General features: G+C 51.4%; 2 protein-coding genes and 1 non-coding gene across 4 annotated transcripts; 1 reads left to right on the top strand and 2 right to left on the bottom strand.

Annotated features, from left to right (window-relative positions):
- Positions 1–235: 235 nt before the first annotated feature.
- On the bottom strand, positions 236–11489 carry PHYHIP (phytanoyl-CoA 2-hydroxylase interacting protein). The gene is made up of 5 exons (XM_010954995.3): positions 11000–11489; positions 7342–7535; positions 5991–6165; positions 4001–4118; positions 236–2334 (listed from the first exon to the last, which is right to left on the bottom strand). The coding sequence occupies exons 2-5, from the start codon at positions 7504–7506 to the stop codon at positions 1800–1802; spliced, it is 993 nt and encodes a 330-aa protein (XP_010953297.1). The 5' UTR covers positions 7507–7535; positions 11000–11489; the 3' UTR covers positions 236–1799.
- Positions 11490–19905: 8416 nt separating this feature from the next.
- On the top strand, positions 19906–24859 carry POLR3D (RNA polymerase III subunit D). Of its 2 annotated transcripts, XM_074355497.1 has the most exons (9): positions 19912–20044; positions 20273–20442; positions 21426–21469; positions 22233–22384; positions 22543–22667; positions 22859–23027; positions 23497–23765; positions 24233–24385; positions 24549–24859. In XM_074355497.1, exons 2-9 carry the CDS (start codon positions 20278–20280, stop codon positions 24669–24671), a joined length of 1200 nt encoding a protein of 399 aa, XP_074211598.1. In that variant the 5' UTR covers positions 19912–20044; positions 20273–20277; the 3' UTR covers positions 24672–24859. The 2 variants fall into 2 exon arrangements, with proteins under 2 accessions (XP_074211600.1, XP_074211598.1); XM_074355499.1 differs by lacking the exon at positions 21426–21469 and having other exon boundaries at positions 19906–20044.
- Positions 21882–21991, bottom strand: LOC123616866 (U6 spliceosomal RNA). The gene has a single exon (XR_006724901.1). It is a non-coding gene; the product is annotated as a U6 spliceosomal RNA (small nuclear RNA).
- Positions 24860–27074: the final 2215 nt, after the last annotated feature.

Raw genomic sequence — 27074 nt, 5'->3', positions numbered from 1 at the left:
ACGCCTCAGTTTCCCCACCTGCAATGTGCAGGATAGCGCCCAATGACCTCCAAAACCCCTTCCAAGCTGGAGATGTGATTCTGCTTTCGGAGCCCTGCCTCCCACAGCGAGCTCTGGGACACCCCTGGAGACGATTCCAGGTGTCTGGCCCCAGGGGCATCCCCATTCAAGCTCCTCTGTGACTATCCAGCTTGCCCAACCCACCCCTCCCAGAGCCGAAGGAGAGGCACGGCTCTCAGGTCAAGGTGGTTTATTGATGCACGTCGCAAGCACAGCACAGGCGGGTGTGCCCCCAGCCCAAGGCAGACACGGGGCCAGGGGAGGGCAGAGGACCACCCTCTCGGCAGAGGGGAGAGGGCCTGGGGCCCACGTCCTCTCCTCCATGCATCTCCCACGGCTCCCAGACCTGATCCATGCCACGGAGACAGCTGACCACACCATTCCCTGTGGCTACAGAAGAGGAGACCGGCTGTCCCACCTGCCCCCTCACTGAGATATGGCCTTGTTGGCCTGCTGCCCTCTTCTGTCTTTCATCACAGAAAGCTGGCTGTCACTGTAGGGGGTGCTTTCCTCCACCTGACATCACCTCTGTCATCCCCCCAAACAGCTGGCTGCCTTAGTTGACACCTCTCTCCATCACATCACCTGCTAGTCTCTGGGTCCACCCTCACCACTCCCAAGACCTGTACAAAAGTAGGAAATAGGTGAGTAGCCAACGAAAGACTTCACCAAGAACTCCCCAGAGAAGGGGCTCTCCGCCAACAGGCTCGCTTGGCGACGGGGAGCGGAGAGTGCCAGTGGGCCGGGGTGCGAGGTGGGGAGGGGCAGGGAAGCCACAGTCCAGGTCACACACAGGCACAGTGCGGCACAGTGCGGCACCGCGGCAGAGAGAGCGAGCAAGCGCGCAGCCAGGCGGGGTGCCAGGGCTCTGCGGGAACGCCCTCAGTTCCGATCCCACACTGCGTCCCCTTAGCATCCACTCCCAGCTGAGGAAGGGGTCCCTCCGGGTCTCAGGGGTCTCTTTCCCCCTCCTCGACCCCAGTGGCTGCCATTGCAGACCCCAGCACTCTGAGCAAGGGAGAAAGTACACCGGGATTAATACCATCTCCAGACAGGAGGAGAAATCCCCGTAGCCGGGGAAAAAGAGGGTTCTTTTCTAGAGGGCAGGTGGAGAGGGGGAGGGACAGCTCTCCCCATGCTGGAAGAGGGTGCCTTGGGGCCAGGAGCAGGGGGTGGGGTGGGGATGCGGGGTCACAGAGGTGCAGGAGACTATTTATAGAGGGAAAGGGTGCGATGCCCCCCCCCAGGCCCAGCTCACGGGGAGGGGCATTCTGTGATTGGCCCTGAGCAGGGTGGGTGGGGCTAAGGAAGAACACGCCCACAGCTCTCAGCTCATCTCTGGAGGCCGATAAGCTACACGTAGGCCCTGGAAGGGAGAGGCTTCCCGGGGAGAGCTCTAGGGGGCCCGTCTCCTGAGATGGAGGCCTGATAGGCAAGAAACAGCAGGGCCGGGAAACCAGAGGAAAGGGGAAGCCTCCAGAAATCCACCCGCCCCCCGCCCCACCAACCTGCTGAGGCTAAGGAGTTTTCCCAACTCCACCAGGCATGGGTGGGCCATGCCAACCAAGGGGACCACCCTCTGTTGCCTCCAATGCCCTGGGGAGAGGAAGGGAAGAGGGAGCTGGATGGCGTGGAGGGAGCAGAGGGGCAGGGGAGAGAAAGCCAGCTCCCTGAACCTGTGCCACCCATCGCCACCCTGTCTGCCATCTCTCCCTAGCCCCCTGGCCCCCTAGGAGTCCCTAGCGGCCCACACTGATGTTGCAGGTTTTGCAGCTGGGGTCCTTCTTGGCGTCAGCAGTGGACAGGCTCATAAGCTGGTGCCCGCTGATCTCCCCCAGAGTGCCCAGGGACAGGTCGACGGGCTCAGTGTAAATGATCTCCAGGATGAGGTCCTGGGCGTGGCGGAAGACCAGCTCCCCATCCTCCACGCTGCAGGTCAGGAACTTGTTGCAGGCAATGTCCAAGAGGGGCAGGCGGTCACGGCAGAAGCGGTCCCCCAGGGAACCCTTGGGGGCCAGCACCAGGATGGCGTAGTGGTAGGCCGTGTACATACAGTAGAAGTCCGCAAAGTAGAGGTTGGTGCTGGGGTTGAAAAGGCGCTGGGCAGGGATCTGGAAGCGCCAGCGGCCGTAGGGGGAGTCCTGCGGGGGCTGGCCCGTGTTGAACTCCGTGTTGCAGCTGAAGAAGACACCGTGGAGCATGCCGCTGGTCGGGGAGCCGTGGCTGCCGCTGTTGTCCTTCAGGTAGGGCTGCAGCATGTTCCCGCAGTGGGTTCTGCCCACCCCGGGGAGAAATGCCAAAGGGAAGGGGAAACGCCATTGGTTAGCTGGACTGAGACTTGGTTGTTGTGTGTGACCGAGAAGAGAGCCAGCCCAGCTTCCAGCTCTCCCACCAACTACCGCCTCCAACAGTCACAAATAGAACAGTCCAGAATGCAGGAGCGGGGAGGGCCCTGGAGGTGGGCTGATCCAGCCCACTCCTTCACGGAGAGAGATCTGAACCTGCCACTCCCCAGCTTCAAACCCTTTGATGGAGCTAGCACAAAAAGCAGGGCCATGGAGAGCTGGTCTTTCTGGCCCCACCTCCTGCCACCCCCACCCACCATGCCCACAAGTAACATCCTCCAGCCATGCAGGAACCCCACCACAGCTCTTTCCTGCCTCTGTGCCTTTGCAGGACTCTCCCCTCTGCCTGGACAGCCCTTCCCTCCTTTCTCCACCTGACCTGGCAAACTTCTAATCATCCCTCAAGGCCCAACACAGGTGTTCCTTCTTCTCTAAAACCTTCCAGGAACAGCAAGCACTCACATTCAACAAAATTTTGACTGCCTACTGCTTGTAGGACACGGAACTTTACTCAGTGATCACCCATGCTGATTACATTCCATCTGTCTGCACTGTGCCCCTGATAGACTCTGAGGTTTGCAAGAGAGGGGACTGTGCCTTTATTCATCTTTATATCCTGGCACATGCTGGGTGCCCCGTCTCTCTCTGACTTGCTGTTAGAGGAGCCCAGACTGGGTCAGATCCCTCATCACTCACCTCACTGTCTCTCTTCTTTAGTACCAACACCAAAGAACCCCTTAGGTCCCTGCTGCCTTGGGGTCAGGTCAAAACGCCTAGCCCCAGCTGACAGCAATGATAAAGACAGTAATAATGGCTTGCCTTGGCCCAGACTTAGAAGGACATGGACTTGGAGTAGTGTCAGCAGACACGGGGAGGATGAGCAGCCCCTGGTCCAGCCTCACTCTTGCCTGGTCCTGGCTGTCCTAAGTGACTAGTGACTTGCTGGCCCTCTGGGCTACTTGTAGGCTGAGGGTGTTGGAGCAGATCACCAATTTTCAAACATTTTTGGACTGCAGAACCCCTTTCTTTTATCCCCAAAGGAAATTATACACAGGTGGGCCATAAGCAATCGAGTTGAAGCTGCCTCCCCCTCTGATTTCCTCGCCATCCCTTCGATGCCACCTTAAAGGGTGCCCTGAGATCCTTCCCTGGAGCTTCCAGGCTTCCCAGCACACAGTTTGAAGGCCATGACCCTTCATGCTCAGAATCCTCTCACTCTGTGTTCCCCTCACCACCTCCCTTGGGACACAGGGCCCAAATTGGAGGGACAGCTGGCCCACAACCTTACAACCCCATGAAAGGAACTGTCCCAAAGTGGGATCAAACCCAGGACCTCGTTCACTCAGGCCTGTTAGTGGGGGGGTGCCCGCAGACAGCCCCATCCTGAGCATCCTCTCCTTCCCTGGAGCCCGATGCCAAGGAGCCAGACGTTCCCCCTGAGCCAGCCTGGGTTATGAGGGGGTGGGAACTCCAGAGTAGGGTCTGGCAACTAACAGGGAGCTGGTGACGTCAGACAGCCCGGGTGGGGCTGGGGGGCTGGCAGAGCCGGGGCAGGAGGGAGGGAGCTGCAGGCCCTGCGGGGGGCTGCGCCCTACCTGGCATGCTGGAAGTACTCCTTGTGATGATTGCGGTAGAAGACGGAGAAGCGGAGCATGCGGCCTGCGATCTGCTCGGCTTTCTCCTGCAGCTGGGCCAGGTGCTCCTTGGCATAATCTGCAAGAGTCCAGGTGGCTGAGCTGAGGGCTGGGTTGGGGGTCACGGCCTCCCCCACAGACCACCCACAGCTCACCGTGAGCGCCGGCCCACCCCTGTCCTCAGGGTATGGGGGAGGCCGAACCGTCACAGCACCTTGGACCAGGGAGGAATGGGCCAGTTGACCTGGCTGGGAACATGGACAGCTGGGTGCTGTCTGTCCCTGTCACCTCTGTGGCCTATTGTCAGAGGCTCAGGGCTCTGTATCAGAAAATGGCAGACGGCTGCCCAGTTATACAATCACACCGAGGGCCCCAGGGGCCGTAATCCCAGACCATCCTCGAGGGCAAAGAGGATCAACAGGCCAAAGAAGGATTGACAGGAGAATTCGAGGTCCTTTGGGGACAGCCCCTCAAATCCAGCAGGTAGGAGGCTGTCCACACTGCCACAGGGCAGCCGGCTGTGATGGTAGGGGGGACTCAGGAGGAGACTGTAGAGAACCAAGGTGCCTGTTCAGCCAGACCAGGGCCTGGGGCAATGACTTCACTTCGACATCCCAGGAGAAAAGGGGACAGCAGAAACTGGATAGTAAAATTGGACTCCCAGGGCAAGGGCCAGAGGCTGGGGCGCTGGGGCCTGGGCAGGGCTGCTGCTAGTCTAGACAATGCCTTTGCACAAAGTAGGAAAAGGTGTTCTTTTCTCCTTGCTGATGCAGCCCTGGCCAGGGTGCTGGGTTTGCAAAGGAAGGGGAAACCGGATTGCAGCCACCCCCAGCTCCCTAGTTTGAATGAACTTTCATTACATGTAAAGTTCTGAGTAAACCAAGAGGCTTTCCCTGCAAGGTGCAGGAGCACCTCCAGAGAGTGGGGCTTTGCAGCCGAGCTCAGAAAAAGCACCACTCAAAAACAGAAAGGCAGGTCAAGGAGACTTGGGGCACAGACGTGGCAGAGGATAGAGCCAGCAGCCTCAGAGGCCTGGGGCTAAGAGCGTTCCTGCCCCTTCCTTGTGACACAGGGAGATCTGGAGCAGTTCTCACCGTGGACACCAGAAGAATGGACTATTGTGGGGCAGATCCCGGGTCATCAGTGACCAAGTACACAGAAGCCTGGTGTTAGTTCATGCTCAAATTTGCAAATTCAGTTCTGCTAGGTGGATTTGTGGGATCATTTTCCCGGGCTCAGTGGAGGCTCAGGACCAACAAAATGTGATTGTCCCACCAAATGTCCATCAACCGATGATCAATAAACAAAATCTGGTCCATCCACACAATGGGATGTCATTCAGCCTTAGAAAGGAAAGAAATTCTGACCCATGCTACAGCACAAGGAACCTTATGGGGACATTATGCTAAGTGAATAAGCCCATCACAGAAGGCAAATACTGTGTGATTCCCCTCATGTGAGGTACCAAGAGTAGTCAAATGTACAGAGAAAGTGGAAGGGTGGTTACAGGGCTTGGAGTGAGGGGGCGACGGGGGGTTTAGTGGGCATAGCGTTTCAGTTTGGGACGATGAAAAGGTTCTGAATGTGGATGGCACACCAATGTGAATATACTTAAGACTCCTGGACTGTACCCTGAAAAATGGTTGATGGTAAATTTATGATACGGGGATTTTACCCCAGTTACACTTGCCCCAAGCCAGAAAAGTAACTCTATCCCTTTCTGGAAGCAGTATTGTCAATATGATTAGCAGTGCTCAAATCTGCCTTCTGCATCAGACTGCAGGCTTTTGTGGGGCTGGAGTGGGTCTCATCCATGGGCATCCCCCCAATGGCCAAAGCATGGTGCCTGTGCACAGCAGGTGTTCCTAAGTGCCTGCTGGGTTAAGTTGAAGCCCCCTCCTGCCCATCACTAGACCAGATGAGCCAAAGCAACAGAACAGCAGGGTCTCACCCCCAGTGCAGAACTCGACCGTCTCACTCCAACCAGACACCAGGTACTCCCCATCACTCTGCTTCACGGCGGTCTGCACCGCCACACTGTACTCCGTGCGGGGACTCAGGAACCAGTGGCCTCTCACTGTCATGGGCAGGGGCACAGCCTTGGCCACAAGCTTGGTGGGGACATCCTGAGAAATGGGGAGCAGACAGAGAGCCAAGAGTCAAAGTGGGGGTCGCACCCGACCTTGGCATTGCCCCACACCTCCCACTCCCCCAGTGGCCGCCTCCCTGCTGAGGAGAGCCAGAGTCTCGAGGATTCAATGGCTCAGTGCCCTGGCCACCATTTTCCCGCAGAAGGCAGCAGTGGCCATTGGGAAGGCCATGCAGACACTCCCCAACCTCCACCCTCTTCACCCCCGATGCTCGTTCTCTTGGGAACTGGGGAGAAAGGCCACTGGGGTGGAGGCCCACAAAGTTGAGGGCGGCAAGACCTTCATTTTCGAGGGAGACTTGGAGAGCTCTGCGCACTGCAGCGCCGTCTCCACGGCAACGGCAAATGCTGAGAAGCCAGGGAGGAAGGGAAAATATGCCTTATTCTTTGGGGGGGAGGGTTAAGGGGGTGGTGTTGCACATTCACGTCACCGTGGCAACTGGCCTGCCAAAAGACACCCAGATCGGGGAGCCAGCTCCAAAGAGAGAGAGGGTGAGTAACGGGCATGATGCAGTCGTCGTGGGAACGAGCTCCTTCCTACCGCACTCTGCCCAGCCTCTCTGCCAGCCTGCGAAGATGGGAGCCTTCCTCCCACCCGCCCCCATGAAGGCTCTAACCCAGGGAAAGGACCCTGCAGCCAGCGGAGGACTCGCCATCCCTTTTCTAAACCCAGCAAACAACAGGCCAGAGGGCCAGGGGCAGAGAAGACCACGCAGGCCTGAGGGGAGAGTATTGAGGACCGAGCAAAGGCACAGCCCCTGCCCCAGCCCCCGTTGCCCACCCAGTCAGCACCAAGGCTGCTTCCTGAGTCGGGGCTTTGTTGGACCCTGAGACGCCATCCTCAGGTGTGACGTCTGGGGCCCCACCCTAGGTTTTCCTCCCCGCGTGAAGGCCTAGTCATGACGCTGATCATGGTGAGTCATGGGTCCAAGGAAATATCACCCCAACATCACCCACCTCACAGGCTGGCATTATTATTATCCCCTTTTTACCTGTGAAGGAGAGAGATTAAATAACCTGCCCAAGATGACACAGTAAGAAGAGCTGGATTTGGGTCAGGCCTCTGACACCCAACTGTCACCTACAGGACTTCCGTCTCCTGCCTCCTTCAAGGACAGGTGTCGAGGAGGCACTCTGGGTGCGCTGCACTCACCCGGTGCTTGAACTTGTTGGAGTTCTTGTTCTCCTTCTTGTTCAGGTCGATGAAGTAGTGGGTGACCCTCTCCAGGTCACTGTTCTCCATGGCCCAGGAGATGCGGAAGGAGTCACAGGTGATGTTGTTGACCTCGATGCTGTGGGGCGTGGACAGCAGCTCCATGCTCCCCACTGGCTTGGCTTCTGTGGGGACTGAGGGGACGGGAAGACTCAGCCCCTCCCTCCCCACCACGGAGTCTTCTAGAATGTCTTGCTCCCAATATCCCTTGCCAGGTGGAACCTTGAGGAGCCATTGATTGCTCCTGCCTCATCAAATCTGATAGGAAGATTGCATGGGGAGGGCTAGAGGAGTGGGACTGAAGGTGGGATGGGGTGTCCCCTTCGGGGGGCTCTTGGCTGTCCTCAGAGGGGGTCTACAGAGCAGAAGGCACCTGACAGGTGGCGGAGGCAGTGGGAATGCTGCAGGCGCTGGGCGGGACAGATTTGCAGCAGATGGAGCCGAGGAGGGGGCCCTCAGCCAGCAGGCAAGAAGAGAGAAAGGGGTGGGGTGGAGAGAACAGTGTGAGGCGGAGGGAGGCAGGAAGCACCCACTGAGGAGACGGGTGTGAGGGTTGAGGCCAGCAGAGGGCATGGCGGCCGAGGGGCCCAGGGTGCCAGGGCTCAGGCGCCCTCCTCTCTGGGGGTGACTGAGCAAGGGCCACCATGACCCGGGGCTGGGAGTATAAGTGCCACAGAGATGACGTGGGTCCACTGGTGGCGGCAGGAGCAGCAGGGCCACGGCTCTCTTTCACCCATAACTTTTCAACCCTCGCTCCTTTTCCTTTAGCACATCCTGTTGCTTGACTCTCTTAAATGATTAGTTTTTACCTTTACATCTGTTGCAGGCTGACTGTTCTAATAATTTCACAAACATCATCTCAGGAAGGCCTCCCAGTAGGTGGGTACCATTATTATCCCATTTTACAGATGAAGTAGCTGAGGTCGGGGTGGGGGTAGTGAGATGCCAAAGGTCACACAGCCAGAAAATGATTTGAACTCAGGTCTGTCTGACTCCAGAGCCCAAGCTCTTTAACATGAAGCTAAGGATGTGTCCCTTCATGTATGTGTGTATGTGTGTGTGTGTGAGAGAGATAGAGACGTGTGTGGCATGTGTGTCTGCATATGTGCATCTGGTTTCACCACTATTTATTTTTCCTCCTTCCGTCCTTCCCTTTCAAGGAATTGCCTTGTCTCTCACCTCCCTCTCTCACTCCTTTGCTTCTGCCCCCGACTGCTCTTCCAGGTGTGAAAGGACCACACCACCATCACTCTCGCCTGTGCTTTAGCTAGGATGCGCTACCTCTGGTCTTGACTTTGGCCTGGCTCACGGGAGCTCTGGGGAGCAGGGTGGGGAAGGGAGAAGGGGAAGGAAAAGGGAGGAACTGTCTCTGGGCCAAGAACGTGAACGTGGTTGGATTCTCTCCCAGGGCACGGGCTTAGCACTCCATCAAACTCATGCCTTCCGGGTCTTCTTCAAGTCCAGTCCCGGCACACCTTAGATTTCTGCCTCCTTTTCTCCTCCTTCCCTCTCCCTCTCCTCTCCTCGCCCAGGCGCTAAGGGTGAGGGTACCTTGTGCCTTCAAAAGCAGGTACTTCTATTTATAGCTTCCAGAAGATCCAACCCACACTCTCCTGTCAGTTAAGCCTGCTCGGGAACCTGGCACCTCTAAATTAACCCATGGGCGCCTGGGCGGCAGGCACAGGGTGACGGATGTGGGCGATGGCCCTCACCTGCCCCAGGATGTCACCTGAGTCCTTGTTTTGTCTTAACTTTCCATCCTAAAGTGTGTGCCTGCCTGTTGTGAAGTTCAGCAAAAGCCAGTGGCTTTGTGCACGGGGAAATCCCGTGGTGAATAAGCATGGGGGTGCTACCAAGTCCATCCCAATTAAAACAGAATGGGGTCGGGTGTCTGGAAACAACTGTATGATAATAAACCAGTTGGTAATTCAAGAGGGCAAGTGTGGGGCAGCGGGGAGTTGCCCGCCCCTCGGGCTCCCAGTGAGGAGCTCCCCCGGGAGACACACATGTGCCCCCCACATGCACACACACACGTGCACCCACGCACACCAACACAGGCACACACCCACCCCAGAGGACCTGAGCGGCTGCCTCCCACCCACATGGGATGCAGTCTACGCCTACCGGGTGGGTGGACACCTATTCCTGTCCCCATACTCCTCCCAGAGGCGGGGGGCAGCCGTGTTTGGTGGTGGGTGTCTCTGGGACCTGGCTCCTCCTTTCCTCTTTATGGTTCTAGGAGAGCTCAGATTACCCCCTCAGGCTGGATTAGGGGTGGCAGTGAGTGACACTGGGAGAAGAACAAAGCCGGGTGGACCAAGGGTGGGAGTGCACCCAGTTCCCAAGCCCAGATGATGGGGAAGGGCAGGGTTTGAGGGACAGGCTGAGACAGCATCTAAGAAACACCCACAGTCCCATGTAATCCACCCTGAAACAAGCATTTACACACCCACCCATAGGCACACCCACATGCGCTGGGTGTGGCCACCCACACCTGCCACACACAGCTGCACACACCCCCTCAGACATCCTCGTCCCACACCTACGCACTCAGGTACCTTCTGCCACCTTCCGCATTCTAAGAATGTCCACAGTTGTCCCTCCACAAGCTGTCACCTCCACACAGACTCTCACACTCACGTATGCATGCACGCCTTCCCACAAGCCATATTTGGGGAAGAAAGGAGGCCACAGGCACCAACACGCACACATGCCACCTCCACAGCAGCACGCAATCCCTCCGTCTGCTTGCGCACACATGTGCGTTCCCACATGTGCAACCTCTGCCCATATTCTGGTATTTCTCTCTTAAGCTTCCTCAGGCTCAAAGACACAGACTTTGACAATGTGCGTGTCTCCACCAGGCTCTGCCAGCCCTGAGCCCTCACATGCCAACAGGTTTGCGCACCTACGCGGGGCTGCCCACGGACAGTGGCTTCTGCCCACACTCTCCACCTACGTCCCCCTTCTGCTCTGGAGTTGCGCCTCCCCACAGAGAAACCCTGTGGTCGCATGCACCCCCTCCCCGCACTCCCACACGCATGACAAGTGGTATGTCCAGCCCATAAATATACTGCCTCACACCCCCCCCCGCCCACATATACCCCAGGCTGCTCAGATGAGTGATCCCCTCATCATGGACCTCACGTGTACAAGAAGCATATGTTCCTAGACATGCCACACAGCAGTCAAGACCCACACATGAGCCTGAGTGCAGGCGGACACAACCATGTACACAAGCAGCTCTCCTGGCGAGCAGGCACTCCCGCTGAACACGCCGATGCCCCCGGCCCATGCCCATTCAGGACAGCCACCGTGTGCCAGAGGGAACGCATCCCCCCAACCCTGCTGTCCCCGTTGGCATCTCTGACTGCAGCAGAACGGTCACGGGGTGACTGTGGTGCCCCTGGGACCTGATCCAGCTGTGAACTCCTTTGCCAAGGGCCTCAGGGAAAGGGGACAAGGTCGTCTGCCCCAGTAATACAGGTGGGCACCTTGGGCAGAGGCAGGACTCTGGTGTCCCCAGCTCTCAGCCCCTGGTCACCCGAGTCCCTCTTAGGATTGACAGCAGGATGCTCTGGGGAGGAAGGACACTTACCTGGCTGCACTGGGCTCTGCAGAGGAAGACCTGGAAGGGAGGAAAGGGAGAGACCTCTGTGTGGACGGGCTCCCCAGGCAGAGGGGCAGCAGCTGGACGCCCGGGTCACAGGCAGCAGCGCTCGCTCGCTCCCCTGGCTCCTCTCACGGCTGCCGAGGAGGCTTCTTCCATGCCCCGCAGGCAGCTCCCGCCTGGCTCTGCAGCGCAACGCTGCTGCCCCCTGAGAGGCGATGTTCCCAGCCGAGCGCCAGGAGAGAAGCAGGAGCGAAATCAAAGCGGTGTGGAGGAGAGAGAGGCAGAGAAGATGAGAGAGAACGAGAGAGCCAGACCGAATCTGGCTCCACCAATGGGATCAGTGGCTGCCCAGCGTCAGGTGACAATAAGCAAGCTTGGGCCCGGCTCGCCTGGGCTGGTGGGAGGGGTAAAGGGCAGAAGGGCCAGGGAGCTACACCGGCTTCCTCGGAGACCACAGCAATAGCCACCTTTCCCCCATTCTTCCAGGACAAGCTGCCCTCAGAAGTCCCTTGGACACACCCCTGCTTGGAAATCTCTTACTTGAAGGCAGCCCCCAAACTTTAGGATGCTGGGAGAGGGGTGGGGCTTAGCCTAAGGGCTCGGGAGCTCCAAAGCAAGGATTCTGATTGGGGGATGGGAAAGGGGCCTGGGAGGGGGAAGGGTTAGATGTGGTATGGAAGCTGCCAGGGGTGGGGAGGGGGGTTCTGTCTTCAGTCTGGATTCTCTCCTCAAGGCCTTTAGCTGATCCGTGGCTCCATTTTCTTACCAACTCTATCAAGAGATATCAGACCGTCAGCCCCAGGGACCCCTGATCGTCTAGGGAGAATGTGTGGCTGCTTAAGTTCCCCAGGGAAAGAAACAAGACGGAGCGATTGTAGGGCAGTGAAGGGTGTACAAGGCAAGAAAGTAGGGGTGGCAGAAACACACAGAGCTTGGCATGTTCTCATCCCAGCCAGCCTCCCGGGCTCAGAGGAGCCAAGTCCTGAATACCCGGGCCAGAAAGATTACTATCTGCTCCCTTATCGACAGGAAGCTTTTCTGCCAACAAGAAATGAGGACTCTGAGGACGCCACCATTGAATAACACTCAAGGAAATCTGAATCAAGTAACCAACAGTGACACAGAGTGTGTACAGTGAGGGAAAGCATGGGCTTTGCAGTCAGATATGGTCAGATTTCTTGCTCCATCACTTTCGAACTGGGTGACCTTGGACAAGTTACTCAACCTCTCAGCACTTCAGTTTCTCCATCTGTCAAGTGGGATAATAACAGAGGCTTGTTGTCACCATTGAGTGAGAAATTATGTAAATCGCTAAGCTCTGACTGGTACACAAGATGTGCCCGGTCACCCATCAGAACTGTTACCATCGCTATCATTATTGACGGGGTCTGCCTGCAAGGAGCCCACTGTCTTCTAGGGGAAAAAAGATGGACATTTAGAGATCCAATTAGAGGACAAGGCATATACAATTGAATTGAGGGTACAGATGAGGAATCAGAGAAGGAGGAGTCGGGACCAGCTCCAGAGAGCAGATGAAGCACAGCCAAGAGGAGATGGAGGAAGCAGCAGTGTGGTGGGGGTGGGGAGGGCTTGGTGCAGGGACGGCAGACAGGGACAGGGTGAGAGCCTCAGAGAGCTGTAGAAACATGAGCTGAGCATAGGGACACTCCCTGAGAGGGACTCAGGGGCTGCAGACATCAGCAGCAAAGACAGAGGAGGTGACAGTGGACAGAAAGTGAACAGTTCACAGAAAGCAAAGACCAGCAGAAGCCAATCCTACCCTAAATGGTCATAGAGAACCTGAGCAAGTTTGGTCAGATCCAATGTGATACAGGGTGTTACACTGAGGCAGGATTAAGCACTCCCTTGGCCAAACATTAGTAGGTCCCGCCCCTCACACACCTACACTGAGATGCTGAAACTCCAAAGAGATGCAACATGTAATCTCACGGTTATGGCCAGCATCTGGACCAAAACCTGGACCGTACAACAAACCTGAGGGCTGCGACTCGGTTCCCCCTTTGTAAAGGGAGACTAGTCTCAGCATATCCCTGCCTCCCACCTTCACAGGAGGGCACGTGGAGATCGCATGAGATCATGTGTCCCAAGCAGAGAACAATAGCCATCTGAATGCGCTTTTGTGGAGCTGGGTGCTGGCGTCAGGTGAAGGCACAAACCCTCTCAGAGCTCCTGCCTCTTCTTGCCCCAGAGGATGTCTCTGCAGATCACATGGAAAAACACACACAGTAAGAGGAAAGCATAATGTGCCAAATGTAACTAACTCCAGATGAAACCAAACAACTGCCAAGATAACACTTCCACTGCATTTTTATTTTTAATAACTTTTTATACATAGGTCATAGGCAATCGTTGTAGAAAGGTGAGAAGATTTAATTCTAAAACTTAAGAGAGAATTAAAATTGCTTGTTTCCCTGTCATTCAGAAATAGGCATCTAAGATATATACTTTATTAGCAAAAATAGAAAGTATAAATATGGTTTTATAACCTGATTTTTTTTCACTTACCAGTACCTGTTCTGTTCATTACATAGTCTTTCTACAGTATCGTTTTAAAATTGCTGTATATGTCCTATTGTCAGGTTTTATACCCTTCTTTGGAGCCAATCCCCAACTAGTCTATGATTAAGTTATTTTACTTTTTCTCCATTCTAAACAACACTGCAGTGAACATTCTTGCAGCAAAATCTCTTCCCACACTTTAGTTATTTTTCCAATAAAACATTAAGGGGTATAATAAATGAAAGGGATCATATTCGGATACTGATTTAAACAAACCGTTAAAAAAAATCCCATGTAACAATTGGGAAATTTGAATACTAACTGGATATTTAATAATATTTAGGAATCATTAGTTCTGATATATTTTATAGTTATTCTTTTAAAAGCATATCCTTCAGAGATACATAATATTTATCATCCACTTATCATCCATAAATATATGGATGATATCTGTGATTTGTTTCAAAATAATCTTGGGCGATGTGGGGAGTACATATGAAAGATCAGCAGGGGTGGATAATTGTTGAAACAGGGCACTTTGAGATTCAGTAAGCTACTGTCTCCACTTTGGTGTATGCTTGGAAGTTTCCATATTAAATATTGTATCAAAGCCATGATTATAATAATAACAAAAACATTTATTAAGCACCATGACACACTGCTAGGCATGCAATTTTCACAACAACCTTGAGAGGTGAATCTACCCTGTTTTCAAAAGGCAGATGGTAAGAAATGAGACTCAGTCCATAAGAAATCAAACTAGAGACAAAAATCCAGGTCTGAGTACAAAAGCTGGGTTCTTCATGACAGAAGGACACAGAGCAAATACAGAGTCTGAGGTAGCAGAGAATGAGGCTGTGCGTGAAAAAAAAAACTACAGTCTTAATATTGCTTATGCACTTTATACACTTAAAATGTTTACGTGTGTTCCCCCCTGGCTGAACTAAGTATGGCGATCTCATGGGCCAATGAACGCAGACACATCCAGGCAGCCCATAAAAAACAGATACCTCGTTCACTTACAAGCGTTGATAATGACAGGAGTGGGCAGTGACTGTTTATAAAAACGGTGTGGATGTCTCAGTGCTTATTTACTTTATCTGTTTGAAATTATATTTAGACTTCCTACAGCCCTCACCGGTCACCTATTTTGAACTTACTAAAGAACATTAATTCTAAAAACTGGACACATTTCTAAGTTCACTCAACTAAAGAATATAGTTAGTTTTTTAACTTTTTTAAACTTAAATGTTTAACAATTTTAAGACATGGAAAAATATCAGATGATATTTGAAGACTCTGAAAAGCTATTAGAAGAGACACTAAAGATACGTTGGAGAGGCAAAAGAAACTTCAGGGGAAGAAGCTCGAAAACAATGAAGAGAGCCAAGACGTGGAAGCAACCTAAATGTCAATTGACAGGTGACTGGATAAAGAGGTGAGATATATATATATAATGGAATACTACTCAGCCATAAAAAAGAATAAAATAATGTCATTTGCAGCAATATGGATGGACTTAGAGGGCATTATGCTAAGTGAAATCAGTCAGAGAAAGACAGTCACTAAGCTATATCTGATGTGGATAAGCATAATGGAGGAATTATGGAATAGCACTGGGCACCGCATGGCAAGACACCAGGGACAACACTTAGACATACTGAATACATGAACTCCTGCCATGCTGGGAAGGCTTCCCTCCATGCACTCAGGATTGACCACACTTCCTCTGTTTAGAGAGTTACATACAGAGCACCTATAGAGAAGACATAGGAAAATGCAACGCAAAGATGGCTTTTATATCAGTGGTGCCAAAGTTAAATTACTGACACAATCCGCCTGGAAACAATCCACCCTTATTTTTCTAACACAACCTCCAGATTGGCCCCTTGGGCTCTCCATAAACTGGAATCCATTCATTCACTTCACAAAAATTTATTGGGTACTTAACTATGTATCAGGCATTGTTCTGGGCAATGAGGATACTGTCATGGGAGAAAGGGAAACAGTCCTGCTCTTACAGGGTTTACTTTCTGATGCAGACAGATAAACAAACTCTATATTAGGTGGTGACAAGTGCTGTAGAGAAAAATAAGTCAGTACATAGGGACAGGGAACGTTGTGCGCGCGTGGGAGGTTACAATTTTAAACACGGCCATCAGAGAAGGCCTCCTCAAAAAAGTGACTTTGGGCTAAAAAACCTGACCAAAGGAAGGGAGAAGGGAGGGAGGGAGTCGTGCAGAATTATGCAGGGGAAGAGCATTCCTGTTAGCAGGCGCAGAGGCCCTGACGCGGGAGCATGCCAGATTGTTCCAGATACAGCAAAGGGACCTGTGCAGCCGAAGCAGAGGGAGTGAGGGTAGCGTGGTAGGAGCTGAGGACAGACAGAGAGTTGGTGGGTGGAGGGACAGATTACGCGGGGCTGCGTGGGCCAGTCTAAAACCTCTGGTTTGTACTCTGAAATGGCAAGCCACTGGGAAATTTAGAGCAGAGACCGACCTGATGTGAAATATGTTAATTATGCTATTAATTATCTTGGCTGAGGGGGCCCTGGTGGAAGCAGGGAGGCCAGTTAGGAGGCTATTATAATAATCACAGCCTCCTCACCAGAGGTGGCCTGGACCAAGGTGGGATATCAGTGAAGGTGGTGGGAAGTGGTAAGATTCTGGAAATATCTGGAAGCGCTGACATGTTAGCTGGACTGCATGAGACAAAGGAGTCAAGAATAAATGCCAGGTTTCGGACCTGAACCACCAGGAGGGATGGAGTGGCCATGTACTCAGATGGGGAGCACTCTGGAGTAGTTTGAGGAGGAAGACCAAGAGCTTGGATGTGGACAGAAGAAGTTTGAGATGCTTAGCAGACATCCAGGTGGAGGTGCGGGCTAGGCCGAGACACACATCTGGAGTTCAGAGAGGCCCAGGCTGAGATAAACACTGACAAGTTGTCAGCACACAGCACATAGTTCCAAGTCAAAACACCAGACCATTTGCAAGGGACTAAGTATAGAGTAAAAAGGGAAGTGTTCCGAGGACTGAATCCTACAGTTCTCCAGTGTCTGGAGGTCAAGGAGATGAGGAGGAACCAGCAAGTAAATGACTGCAAAATGACACAAACAAATTGGGATAAATTATTCATAGAGAACATGTAATAGCTTGAACTTGGATAACATTTTCATTACCACATATTTTTTTCCTACTAATATTTTTTATTCTACTGATATGTATTCAAAAAACAGAATAGTGCCAAAAGAATATCAGCCTAATTAGAGGGAAAATTGGAGAATATTCTTAACAGGAAATTATAAAAATTGTTGTTTAGAAGTAAGCCCCAAAATGCTAAAGGTAGAAGGCTTGACTTAAGTATTCTCTCCTCTTGTCCTTTTGGCATAAAAAATGCTACGGAAATCCAATAAGCATTGCTGTGAGGAAACTGGTTACATAAATTATGGTGTAAGACAACAATGTGGAGTACTATTTAGCCATTAAAAATCATAATTTAGAGGAATAAAGTCAGAAAAATGTTTTCTTAGTATATTAAGAGAGAAAAAGCAGATTATAGAACCATATAAAAATGTCTCAATTTTTAAAAATCTATATGCAAAGAAAAACAACTTCAAATATATAGAATTGTTGCTGGGATAATGATGGATGATTTTCATTTTCCTCTGGGTGCTTTTTTTAATTAAAAAAATTTTATTGAAGTATAGTTGATGTACAATATGTTTTCAGGTGTAAAACATAGTGATTCACAATCTTCAAAGTTTAAACTCCATTTATTGTTATTATAAAATACTGGCCGTACTCCCCAAGTTGTACAATATATCCCTGTAGCTTATTTAATACATAGTAGTTTGTACCTCTTATTCCCCTTCCCCTATATTCCTCCTCCTCACTCCCCTCTCCCCACTGGTAACCACTAGTTTGTTCTCTATATCTGTGAGTCTGCTTCTTTTTTGTTATATTCATGAATTTGCTGTATTTTTTAGATTTCACATATGAGTGGTATCATACAGTATTTGTTTTCTTCCATCTGACTTATTTAACATAATGCCCTCCAAGTCCATCTACGTTGATGCAACTGAAAAATTTTCATTCTTTTTAATGGCTGTGTAGTATTCCTCTGTGTGTGTACATATATATGCTTTTTTAAATTTTCCACATTTTCTACAATGAATAAGTATCTTTGTAAAAAGCAAAACAAAACAAAACAAAAACCTAGGAGCAGCTAGAAAGCTGGTGGACCTCAAAGCAATTTTATCTAGTGCTCCAGTCAGAAGCTAAGAGCCACTGTGTGTAGCTCAGTAAGGGACAGAAAGAGTTTTCCTTTGGTTAGATTTAGTTGTCATAAAACCAATATGGAGAAAAGAAGTTGAAAAAAGTCTGGTTAGAAACCAACATTACAAATTAATAATATAATATTAATATATTATTAAATTGACAAAAATGTTTAAAATTTTAAGAGCCAATATTCAAATTGAGGTGGCAAAACATTATATATATATTCTTATATATTATATATATTCATGTATAAATTTTTATAGTGGTGATGCATATTAGCACAACTCTTTTTGAAAGTAATTCAGCAATATGGATGAACAACCATAAAATATGCATGTTCAGAATGGTACAGCCACTGTGGAAAACAGTTTGCAGTTTCTTACAAAATTAAGCATACAACTATCATTTGCCCCAACAATTGCACTCGTGGGCATTTATCCCAGAGAAAAGAAAACTTACATTTACACAAAAACCTGTACCTGTATGTTCATAGCAGTTTTATTCATAATAGTCCCAAACTGGAAACAACCCAGATGTTCTTCAAAGAATGAACAGTTAAACAAACCATGGATACTCAGCTATAAAAAAGAACATATTAGTGATACACATGTGATACGTGCAATAACTTGGATATCTCCAGGGAATTATGGTGAGTGAATAAAGCAATCCTAAGAAGTCGCATACTGTATAATTTCATTTTGAATGATTTCCACTCTGGAAATAACAAAAGTATGAGGATGGAGAACAGATTAGCAATTACCAGGGATGGGTGGGAGGGAGGGAGGTATGGCTATAAAAGGGCACTAGAGGGATCCTTGTGGTGATGGAAACAGCTTGTATTTTGACTTTCAATGTTGATATTCTGGTTGTGATACTGTACCATAGTTTTGCAATATGGTACTATTGGGGAAACTGAGTAAAGTGTACTTGGGATCTCCACATTATTTCTTACAACTGCATGTGTATCTACTATTATCTCAAAATTTTAAAATTTACTTTAAAAATAAGGTACATCTTCTTTTGTACAGTTATCACAAGCCTGGAAATTTGTCCTAGGACTATAATCCAAAAGAAGGAAGAAGTTTAAATGCACCAGATGTTAACCAGCTCGTTATTTACAACAGGGAAAAGAAACAATTTAAGCGTCCAAGCAGGAAAATTAGCAAATCATGACATAGCCATCCGAGATCGTTTGATACAGCAACAAAGAAATGTTATTTTAAAAGAGAGGATTCAAAATTGTGGTACAATAAGAAAGCCCCGTGAAGGGGACTGGAATATACTACAAGTTTTAATAGTTAGTCTATGTGGAATTCTAACAAATGTTTTCCTTCCCTCAAACTTTCTGCAATGTTGTTACATGGTCTTAACATGGGGGTGGGGGGTAATAACAGTAAAGGTCATTTTTTATGTTATATTACAAAGGTCGGAGTGACGATAAAAGTACTTTAAATTTGTCCTTCCCAGTAGAGCAAACTTCGTTTCTCAGGTTCCAGGATCGGACGAGAAGTGCACACAAGGGCAAGAGTCCACGCACAGTCATAAGCCCACAGTCCCGAGCCCAGGGGAGGTGCCATTAGGTACCCGGTTCGTCCGCTGCAGCTGCTCCAGCGCTGTGCCCACAGCCCCACCCCAGGACCCCACCAGGAGTCCGGGGAAGGGACCCCCGGGCGAGGGCGAGGGTGCAGCCCGGAGGTGCAGTGACCACTCCAAGGTCACCACCGCGCCGGCAGCCGAGGCTCGGCCCGGCCCAGGGCGCCCCGAGTCTGAGTCCGGGTTTCGTTCTCGGCCCCGCGCCCCCCGCCCCATCTCGAGCCGCGACCCCGAGGCTCTGCAGCGGCGAATCCCCACATCGCGTTGTGGCGGTCGCCCGGCCCCCAGACCACGAGCTGGGCGCCCCCACCTCACGCCCCGGGCCAAGACCCCCGAGCGCTGCATCGCGGTGTAACCCAGACCAGTCCCCTCTTCCTTTTTCGCCCTCTCAACCCAGCTTTTCCCGACTCCGGGAAGAACCGGGAAGAGAAGGCGGAGGGGAGCGAGGCGCCGCCGGATAAATACTGTGGCCCGGCCCCGCCCACCGACCTCACTTCCGCTCCGCGGCAAGATGGCAGCGCCCGGGTCCTGCCACGCAGACTTCCGCCGGGCGCTGAGGCCTGGGGCCAGCCGCGGGTCGCGTCGGAGGTGAAGTCGGGACGTGCGTGGTGCGGAGCCGCAGCCCGCGTGCGCTGGGGTGCGTCCCTGCCTCGTGCCTGGCCGGGGGCCTGGGGAGCTGGCGAGTCAAGGGCTCTAGCCGGGGTGTTGCGAGGAGTCTCGCCACGTGGGACGGGGAGGAGCTGAGGCGCTGCGGGAGGGATGCGCTGACTGGGAGGCGGGAGGCCACGTGGGTGGGGTTCCGCCCAGGGTCCGCGTGTCCTCCCCCTCCAGTGACTCTGTTACCACTTTCCTCCTTCTCTTCCAGGCAACATGTCGGAAGGAAATGCCGCGGGCGAGCCCAGCGCTCCGGGAGGGCCCCGACCCCTCCTCTCTGGGGCCCGGGGGCTTATCGGGCGGAGGCCGGCGCCTCCCCTCACCCCGGGCCGCCTTCCCTCCATCCGCTCCAGGGACCTCACCCTCGGGGGAGTCAAGAAGGTACCCGATGGCACCTTTTAAAGAAACCCAGCTACTTTGGATTCCAGGCACCTGGGGGTTCGACTCATGTTCATGTAGGGTCTGCCGTGTGCCAGGCGTGGTGTTGGGCCTCGTGAATCTTGTCCTCAGACTTTTGCCTACAATTTTTGGGGAGCCTGCCCTCCCTTCAAGTCAAGATACTGGGTACAAGATGTTGACATGGTCTCAGGGATGGCTGAAGAGCAGAGAATCCTAATTAGTTCAAAAGCAATTTGAGTCGTGTTTGTTTCCTTTTCGTGTGTGCTTTGGACGCCTTTAAGAAAACCCATGCAAGCCACACAGGCATAAACTAGGGCTGCAGTTTTAAAGTTCTAAATTTTCCATGGATCGCAGTTTGCAGACTTCTGATCCAAAGTATTTTGAGTCCTAGGCATCATATTAGAGGTTCTGTGTCCTCTCCTATTGTATTTATGACTGTAGATGTAAAGGGTAACCCTTAAAGGGTAGAGGGGAGGATGACAGCGTATAAAGCAGCCAGTTTTTGAAGACCTAAGTTTACTTTGGGGAATTGTGGTGTCAGTCGATCATCTGTTTATGAGTGCTGGCAGATCTGTCTCTCCTACTTGAGCCTTGCTGCCAGGGCCCTTTCCCTATGATACTGTCCGGTCCCTATAGCACTCTGAAGACCAGAGGTGAGATTAGGTAAATTCTTTTGCTGTTACAAGTCCTGAGGGCTCTCCTTTCAGAGGGCAGAACCTGAGGCTGCTGTTTAAATGTTTTTTGATGCCCCTTTCTTCTGTGTAACTCCACTGCCACGATGACATGATATTCTTTCTTTCCAAGTACATGTGCATGTCTATAAATCTTTGATCACAGTGTGGAGTGTGCAGAGGAGAGCCATGGTGGTCTTGGTCCATAGAAGGTGCCCTTTGGGAGTTTTTATTTTCTTCTGTACTTTGGGGTCAGAACTTACCAAATCAGTGACTCCTGTATTTTACTTTCAGAAAACCTTCACCCCAAATATCATCAGTCGGAAGATCAAGGAAGAGTAAGTTGCTAGGTCTTCTGAATACTTGTCCCTTGTTTACCGGTTCTGAATTTGGGCTTTTGAGGGAGTAACTAGGTATGTGGCTCGGAAATTTAAATTTGCAGATTTAGTTCTTTTCAGTAGTGATTTTCAGCCCTGGCTCCCAGATGATTCTAATGCACAAGTTTTAAAAAAAAAATACTGATGCAGGGGAGTCCATCCCTAAAATTGTAATTTAACTTGTTTGCAATGAAACAGTGATTATCTTTTATAGCCAGATTTGAGAGACAATAGTTTGGACAGAGATACATCCCTTAAGGTTTTCCCTTAAGTTCTTTTGCATTATGGGCTTCCTGCTTTCAGCCAATACAAAAATAATCCACATTTTGAGGTAGTCTATAATTCAGCTTTTGAGTTAGAGTTCTTTTTCTTTTTTTTAATGGAACGCTTCACGAATTTGCATGTCATCCTTGCACAGGGGCCATACTAATCTTCTCTGTATCGTTCCAATTTTTTTTTTTTTTTAGTATATGTGCTGCCGAAGCGAGCACGAGTTATAGTTCTAACATACAGCCTCAAAAAGGTAAAGTAAAGTGAAAGGACTTTGCCTCATCAAGGAAGTGAAAAAGATGCCAGACTTAGGATTGGGGGTTTTTCTGCTCATGATGTAGTTTTTGGCTCATAAACTCTCCACTCAGGTGGAGCAGAGTGGTATGGGAGAGTAAGACCAGTTCTCAGAGGGAGGGGAAGTGAGTGGTTTCCCTTAATCTGTTCTGTTTTCCAGGCCCAAGGAAGAAGTCACCATCAAGAAGGAGAAGCGTGAAAGGGATAGAGACCGACAGCGAGAGGGGCACGGACGGGGCCGGGGGCGCCCAGAAGTGATCCAGTCCCACTCCATCTTTGAGCAGGGCCCAGCTGAAATGATGAAGAAAAAGGGTACAAAGCTGCTGGGGCTCCGGGAGGAAGGAATCGGTGGATTTCAGTTCAGAGGCCCGAGAGAAGGACCAGGGCAGTGGAATTCCCCTCCTAGCTCCCTGCTGAGTTTTCCTTGCTGTAGGGCCCCTTCCTTAGTTGTACTGTGTGGTTTCCCTCAGGGAACTGGGATAAGACTGTGGATGTGTCGGACATGGGGCCCTCCCACATCATCAACATCAAAAAGGAGAAGAGGGAGACGGATGAAGAGACAAAGCAGATCCTGCGCATGCTGGAGAAGGATGATGTAGGTGCCGGTGGGGGCGGGGAGGTGGGGGCGAGGGGCTTCTTTGTGGGAAAGCGCTTCCTCTGGGGGGCCAGGCAGGGAAGCCTGGTGAGCGGCAAGGATCTTGGGATAGAAAAGGGCTAAGGTGGACTGCAGCCCAGGTATGTGTGTATGCTGGCCCAGCCATATGACCCCCGACTCTTCTTTGGCAGTTCATCGATGACCCTGGGCTGAGAAATGACACTCGAAACATGCCTGTGCAGCTGCCGCTGGCTCACTCGGGCTGGCTTTTTAAGGAAGAGAATGAAGAAGCAGACGTTAAACCTTGGCCGGCTGGCCCCAAGGAAGAGGACATGGAGGTGGATGTACCTGCTGTGAAAGGTACTCTGTGTCCATTCTTGTCTCATCCCCTTTTCTCTGGCCGCACCCCAGGAATGAACCTCCCAGACTGCTGATAAGCAGGTCCCCTCCCATTCCAGGGGTCAAGTACATGACCTGAACAAAAGGTGCTAAGTTCTCATTCTCAGCAGTTTCCTGCTGAGATACCCCTTTTTAGATAAGTCACACAAATCTTGGATCCCTCTTTTTTGAGGGGGAGGGTGCGTTAGGTTTATTTATTTTTTTTAATGGAGGTACTTGGGGATTGAACCCAGGACTTCCTGCATGCCAAGCATACACTCTGCCACTTGGGCTATACCCTCACCCCCTTGGATCCCGCTTTATAACCAGAGTTTGTCCTCAGCCTCCAGGCTGAGTGACAGTGGAGCCGACTGGGGCGAGGGCTTGGGTGCAGTGAGATGGCACGGCGGTGGGCACCTAACAGCCCTTCCATTTCTGGTACCTTGGGTAGTGAAAGAGGAGCCGCGAGATGAGGAGGAGGAGGCGGCCAAGATGAAGGTTCCTCCCAGAGCAGCCAGGAAGACCCCGGGCCTCCCAAAGGACGTATCTGTGGCAGAGCTGCTCAGGGAGCTGAGCCTCACGCAGGAGGAAGAGCTGCTGTTCCTGCAACTGCCAGACTCGCTCCCCGGCCAGCCGCCTTCTCAGGACATCAAGCCAATCAAGACAGAGGTGCAGAGCGAGGACGGACAGATGGTGGTTATAAAGCAGGAAAAAGACCGGGTACGCTCAGGAATGAGCCCCGTGAAAATGCGGGGGACCGGAGGGGAAGCGGCCACCTTGGAGGGAAGTGGAGGTGTGCCACCCACACTGAACCATGAGGACAGTGTGCGTTTGTTCCTTCTACCCACGAGGCTTGCAGCTTGGTATTTCAACCCCAATTGTATGTGTGTTTATTTTTCACGATGAAATATTTTGAATATATAACAAATGAGAGAATTTTAACTTTCATGTACCATCACCCAGCTTTAGCAGATACCAATATTTTGTCCCTTTGTTGATTTATTTGCTGTGGGTTTTTTTTTTTTTTTTTTTTTTTGACCAGTGGCAGGCGGCCTCAGGAAAAGGCCCTCTCTTCAGAGCTCATTCTAACCTTTGCTGCTGGTGCCTTCCTTTGGGAAAAGGTTCAGTCGTGAAGATTGGAAGAAACGGCTCCTTACCCGGCTTCTGTTCCCTCTTTGTCTTCACAGGAAGCCAGGTTGGCAGAGAACACTTGTACCCTGGCTGACCTGACGGAGGGTCAGGTTGGCAAGCTGCTCATCCGCAAGTCGGGGAAGGTGCAGCTCCTCCTGGGCAAGGTGACTCTGGACGTGACGATGGGAACCACCTGCTCGTTCCTGCAGGTGAGAGCCTGCAGGGCCTGGGCGGAGGCTCTCCAAGGTGTTGAGCATGGAGGAATTGGTGCTGAATACGGGGGAGGGTTCTGGGGATTATCACGTTAGCACGTAGGACTGAGCGACGGGCTGTGTGGTTCTGGTTCTCATCACCGTCTCTGTCGATTGGCAGGAGCTGGTGTCTGTGGGCCTTGGAGACAGTAGAACCGGTGAGATGACAGTCCTGGGACACGTAAAGCACAAACTTGTATGTTCTCCCAATTTTGAATCCCTGTTGGATCACAAACACCGGTAAAATGAGCAGATGGAGGACGATGGTGACTGTGCCCACGGCTGCTGCCTGCTCCAGACGTTGTGCTCTCAAATCTGTTCGGCCCAGAAGGGGCCTGTCGAGCCCACCCACTCCAGCCATTGTCCCAGTTTTCCCCACAGGACCCACGTGGCTCCCTCCCACAGCAGCCGTGAACGGCGCAGTGACCGTCCCACAGCACAGAAACTGCACGTCCTCACTGCTGGGGAACTTCTCTGCTATTTATTTTTCTATTTATGTCTTATCTCTTCAACTGGCTGCACCCTCCCCAGGTGGAGAGGGGACGGCCTGTAGGAAAGGACAGGCTCCTCTTGGTGACGGTCTTGGTTCTCAGGGTGGGAGACGTACGGACTGTTCCTGCTGCTTTTGCTCCCCTCTTCCTCCCGAGAGGTGGTGCTGGGGAGAGAGCAGGGACCTCTCAGTCTGAGACTCAGTACTCAGTCCCAGCTCTGTCTGTGACTCATCGTGTGATTGGACAAACTACCTAACCTTTCTGAGCCTCGTATTCCTCATCTGACAGAAATGAGGACGATACCTACCTCACAGGGTTGGTGTGAGGATGAAATCGAATACTGTTGCGGAAAACTCCTTGCACAAGGCCAGATATACACAGTAGGCGCTCAATAAATGTTAGTTCAGTGTCCCTTCCCTCCGCCTGAGTCTATTTTCAGACAAAAGAGAGATTCCAAGAATTTCTCAGGAAAGGTGAACGGAGCTGCTCCGTCCCACTTTCTTACTCTGTGTCCCATCGCCCCAGCCTGATGCTCTGAAGGTTCGGGTTCTGGCCCTTGTCCTTTTCTCCTGAGCACCCTTAGCCAAGTGCTCCCTGTCCCTTGCTGTGAGGCCCTGGCTGTAGGTGCCGTCAGCAGTGAGGAAGTCAGACTCCCTCCTCCCATCACCCCACACATGCCTCTGGGTGACATGGTGGTCCCAGGACTCCTCCCCTCCCACCCCGCCCTCGCCCCTGCAGTAAGTAGCCACTGCTCTTCCAGCTTCCACTTACATATTTCTCAGAAGACACCTCTGACCATTTGTAGAGAATCAGCACCACACCGAGTAAAATACTGCTGAGAAACAACCCTGGGTAAGACAGAAAGTAGAGGTTTATTGAATAATAGCCTCTCTGACACTTGACAGATGACCTCTCACTTCCAGAACTTTTGAGTTCAAGAGGCCCACCTCTGTCTCCTGTCTGGGCACCCACTCAGCTTGGACTCTGCTCCCACTGGCCACGCTGTCCTGGTGGTTCATTAGTCTGAGGTCATGTTCCTTTCAGCAGGTCATCACACTCTTGATCCTTCCAGTGGGTGGTCCCTGAGGAGCAGCTTCTCTTTCCTCATCCCTTGTCTGCAGGGCTGGCATTTTTCCTGGTTCAGCAGGGTAGGGGAGACACCTCCGGCTAGTGTCTGTGGTCATTAGATGCTGGTGCTGCAAACGGCCTCTGGAATGAATGTGAACCACACGGGCTCGGTAACAAACACCTCCTCCCGACTTAGGTGGCCCCAGAGGCTTTGGATGGATATGCCTTCCTTTAGTCTCACCTTCCTTCTCTTCCTTGAGCATGCTTTTTATTCACCACTGGGGTTTTTCCTACACTGAGCCTCTTAAGCTGCCAAGCCAGCAGCTGGGAAGCAAGATTGACTAGTCCCCACATCACCCCTTCAGTGGCTAAGAGGTCACATAGCTCTGTTGGTTGGTAGTGTTCTGGTCTCTGTTCTCACTGTAGAGGACTGAGCAGAAAGGGTTCTTGGAGACGTGTGCTACGGAAGTCCTGTTTGGTGTGAAACACTGAGCTGTAATGAACCAACTGCTTTTTTCTCTGGGCTTCAGTGTTTGCTGCTGCTTTTTCAATAGCTAATGCACTGCCAGTGAATCTCCATTGTAGTCCTCTCTTCCTCTTGGTTTCTTTGGTTCAGAAACTCGTCTTTATTTCCAGAGCCCCTGCCTTGTTAGATGTTTGGTGTTTTGCAGTCTTCGTTCTTTGATTCTTCACGAGAGCTTGAGGAAGAACACGTACCACTTTTAACGTTCACCGTTTCACCATTTCGAGTATCTTGGGGATTGAACGTTAACGACCCTGCGTCAGAGTCCCCGTGACCTGTCTCTATATTCCTGGTTCACAGATGGGGCATCGTCAGTAGAAATGTGAGAAATAGACGAGGCAAGTCTGCTTTCTTGGCCAGGCCTCCAAAGCATACATTTCTACCAACAAATAAATGCAGATAACGGGAGTAAAAAGCCCAAAGCCAAATTCATGCATGAGTGCAAATGGATGCAAATTTATTACTACCTGCATCTGTGCATATACATCTTTTTTAAGACACCAAAAGAGAACTATAGGCTTGTTTTTTGGGTTTTTTTTTTTTTTAAGGCTTGTTCATTTTTTAT

The sequence above is a fragment of the Camelus bactrianus genome, chromosome 31 (genome assembly GCF_048773025.1).
Source record: "Camelus bactrianus isolate YW-2024 breed Bactrian camel chromosome 31, ASM4877302v1, whole genome shotgun sequence".
In the NCBI taxonomy this organism is placed as follows: Eukaryota; Metazoa; Chordata; class Mammalia; order Artiodactyla; family Camelidae; genus Camelus; species Camelus bactrianus.
Note: the sequence above shows the minus strand (reverse complement) of the source record. Positions and strands in the feature narration are given on the sequence as shown.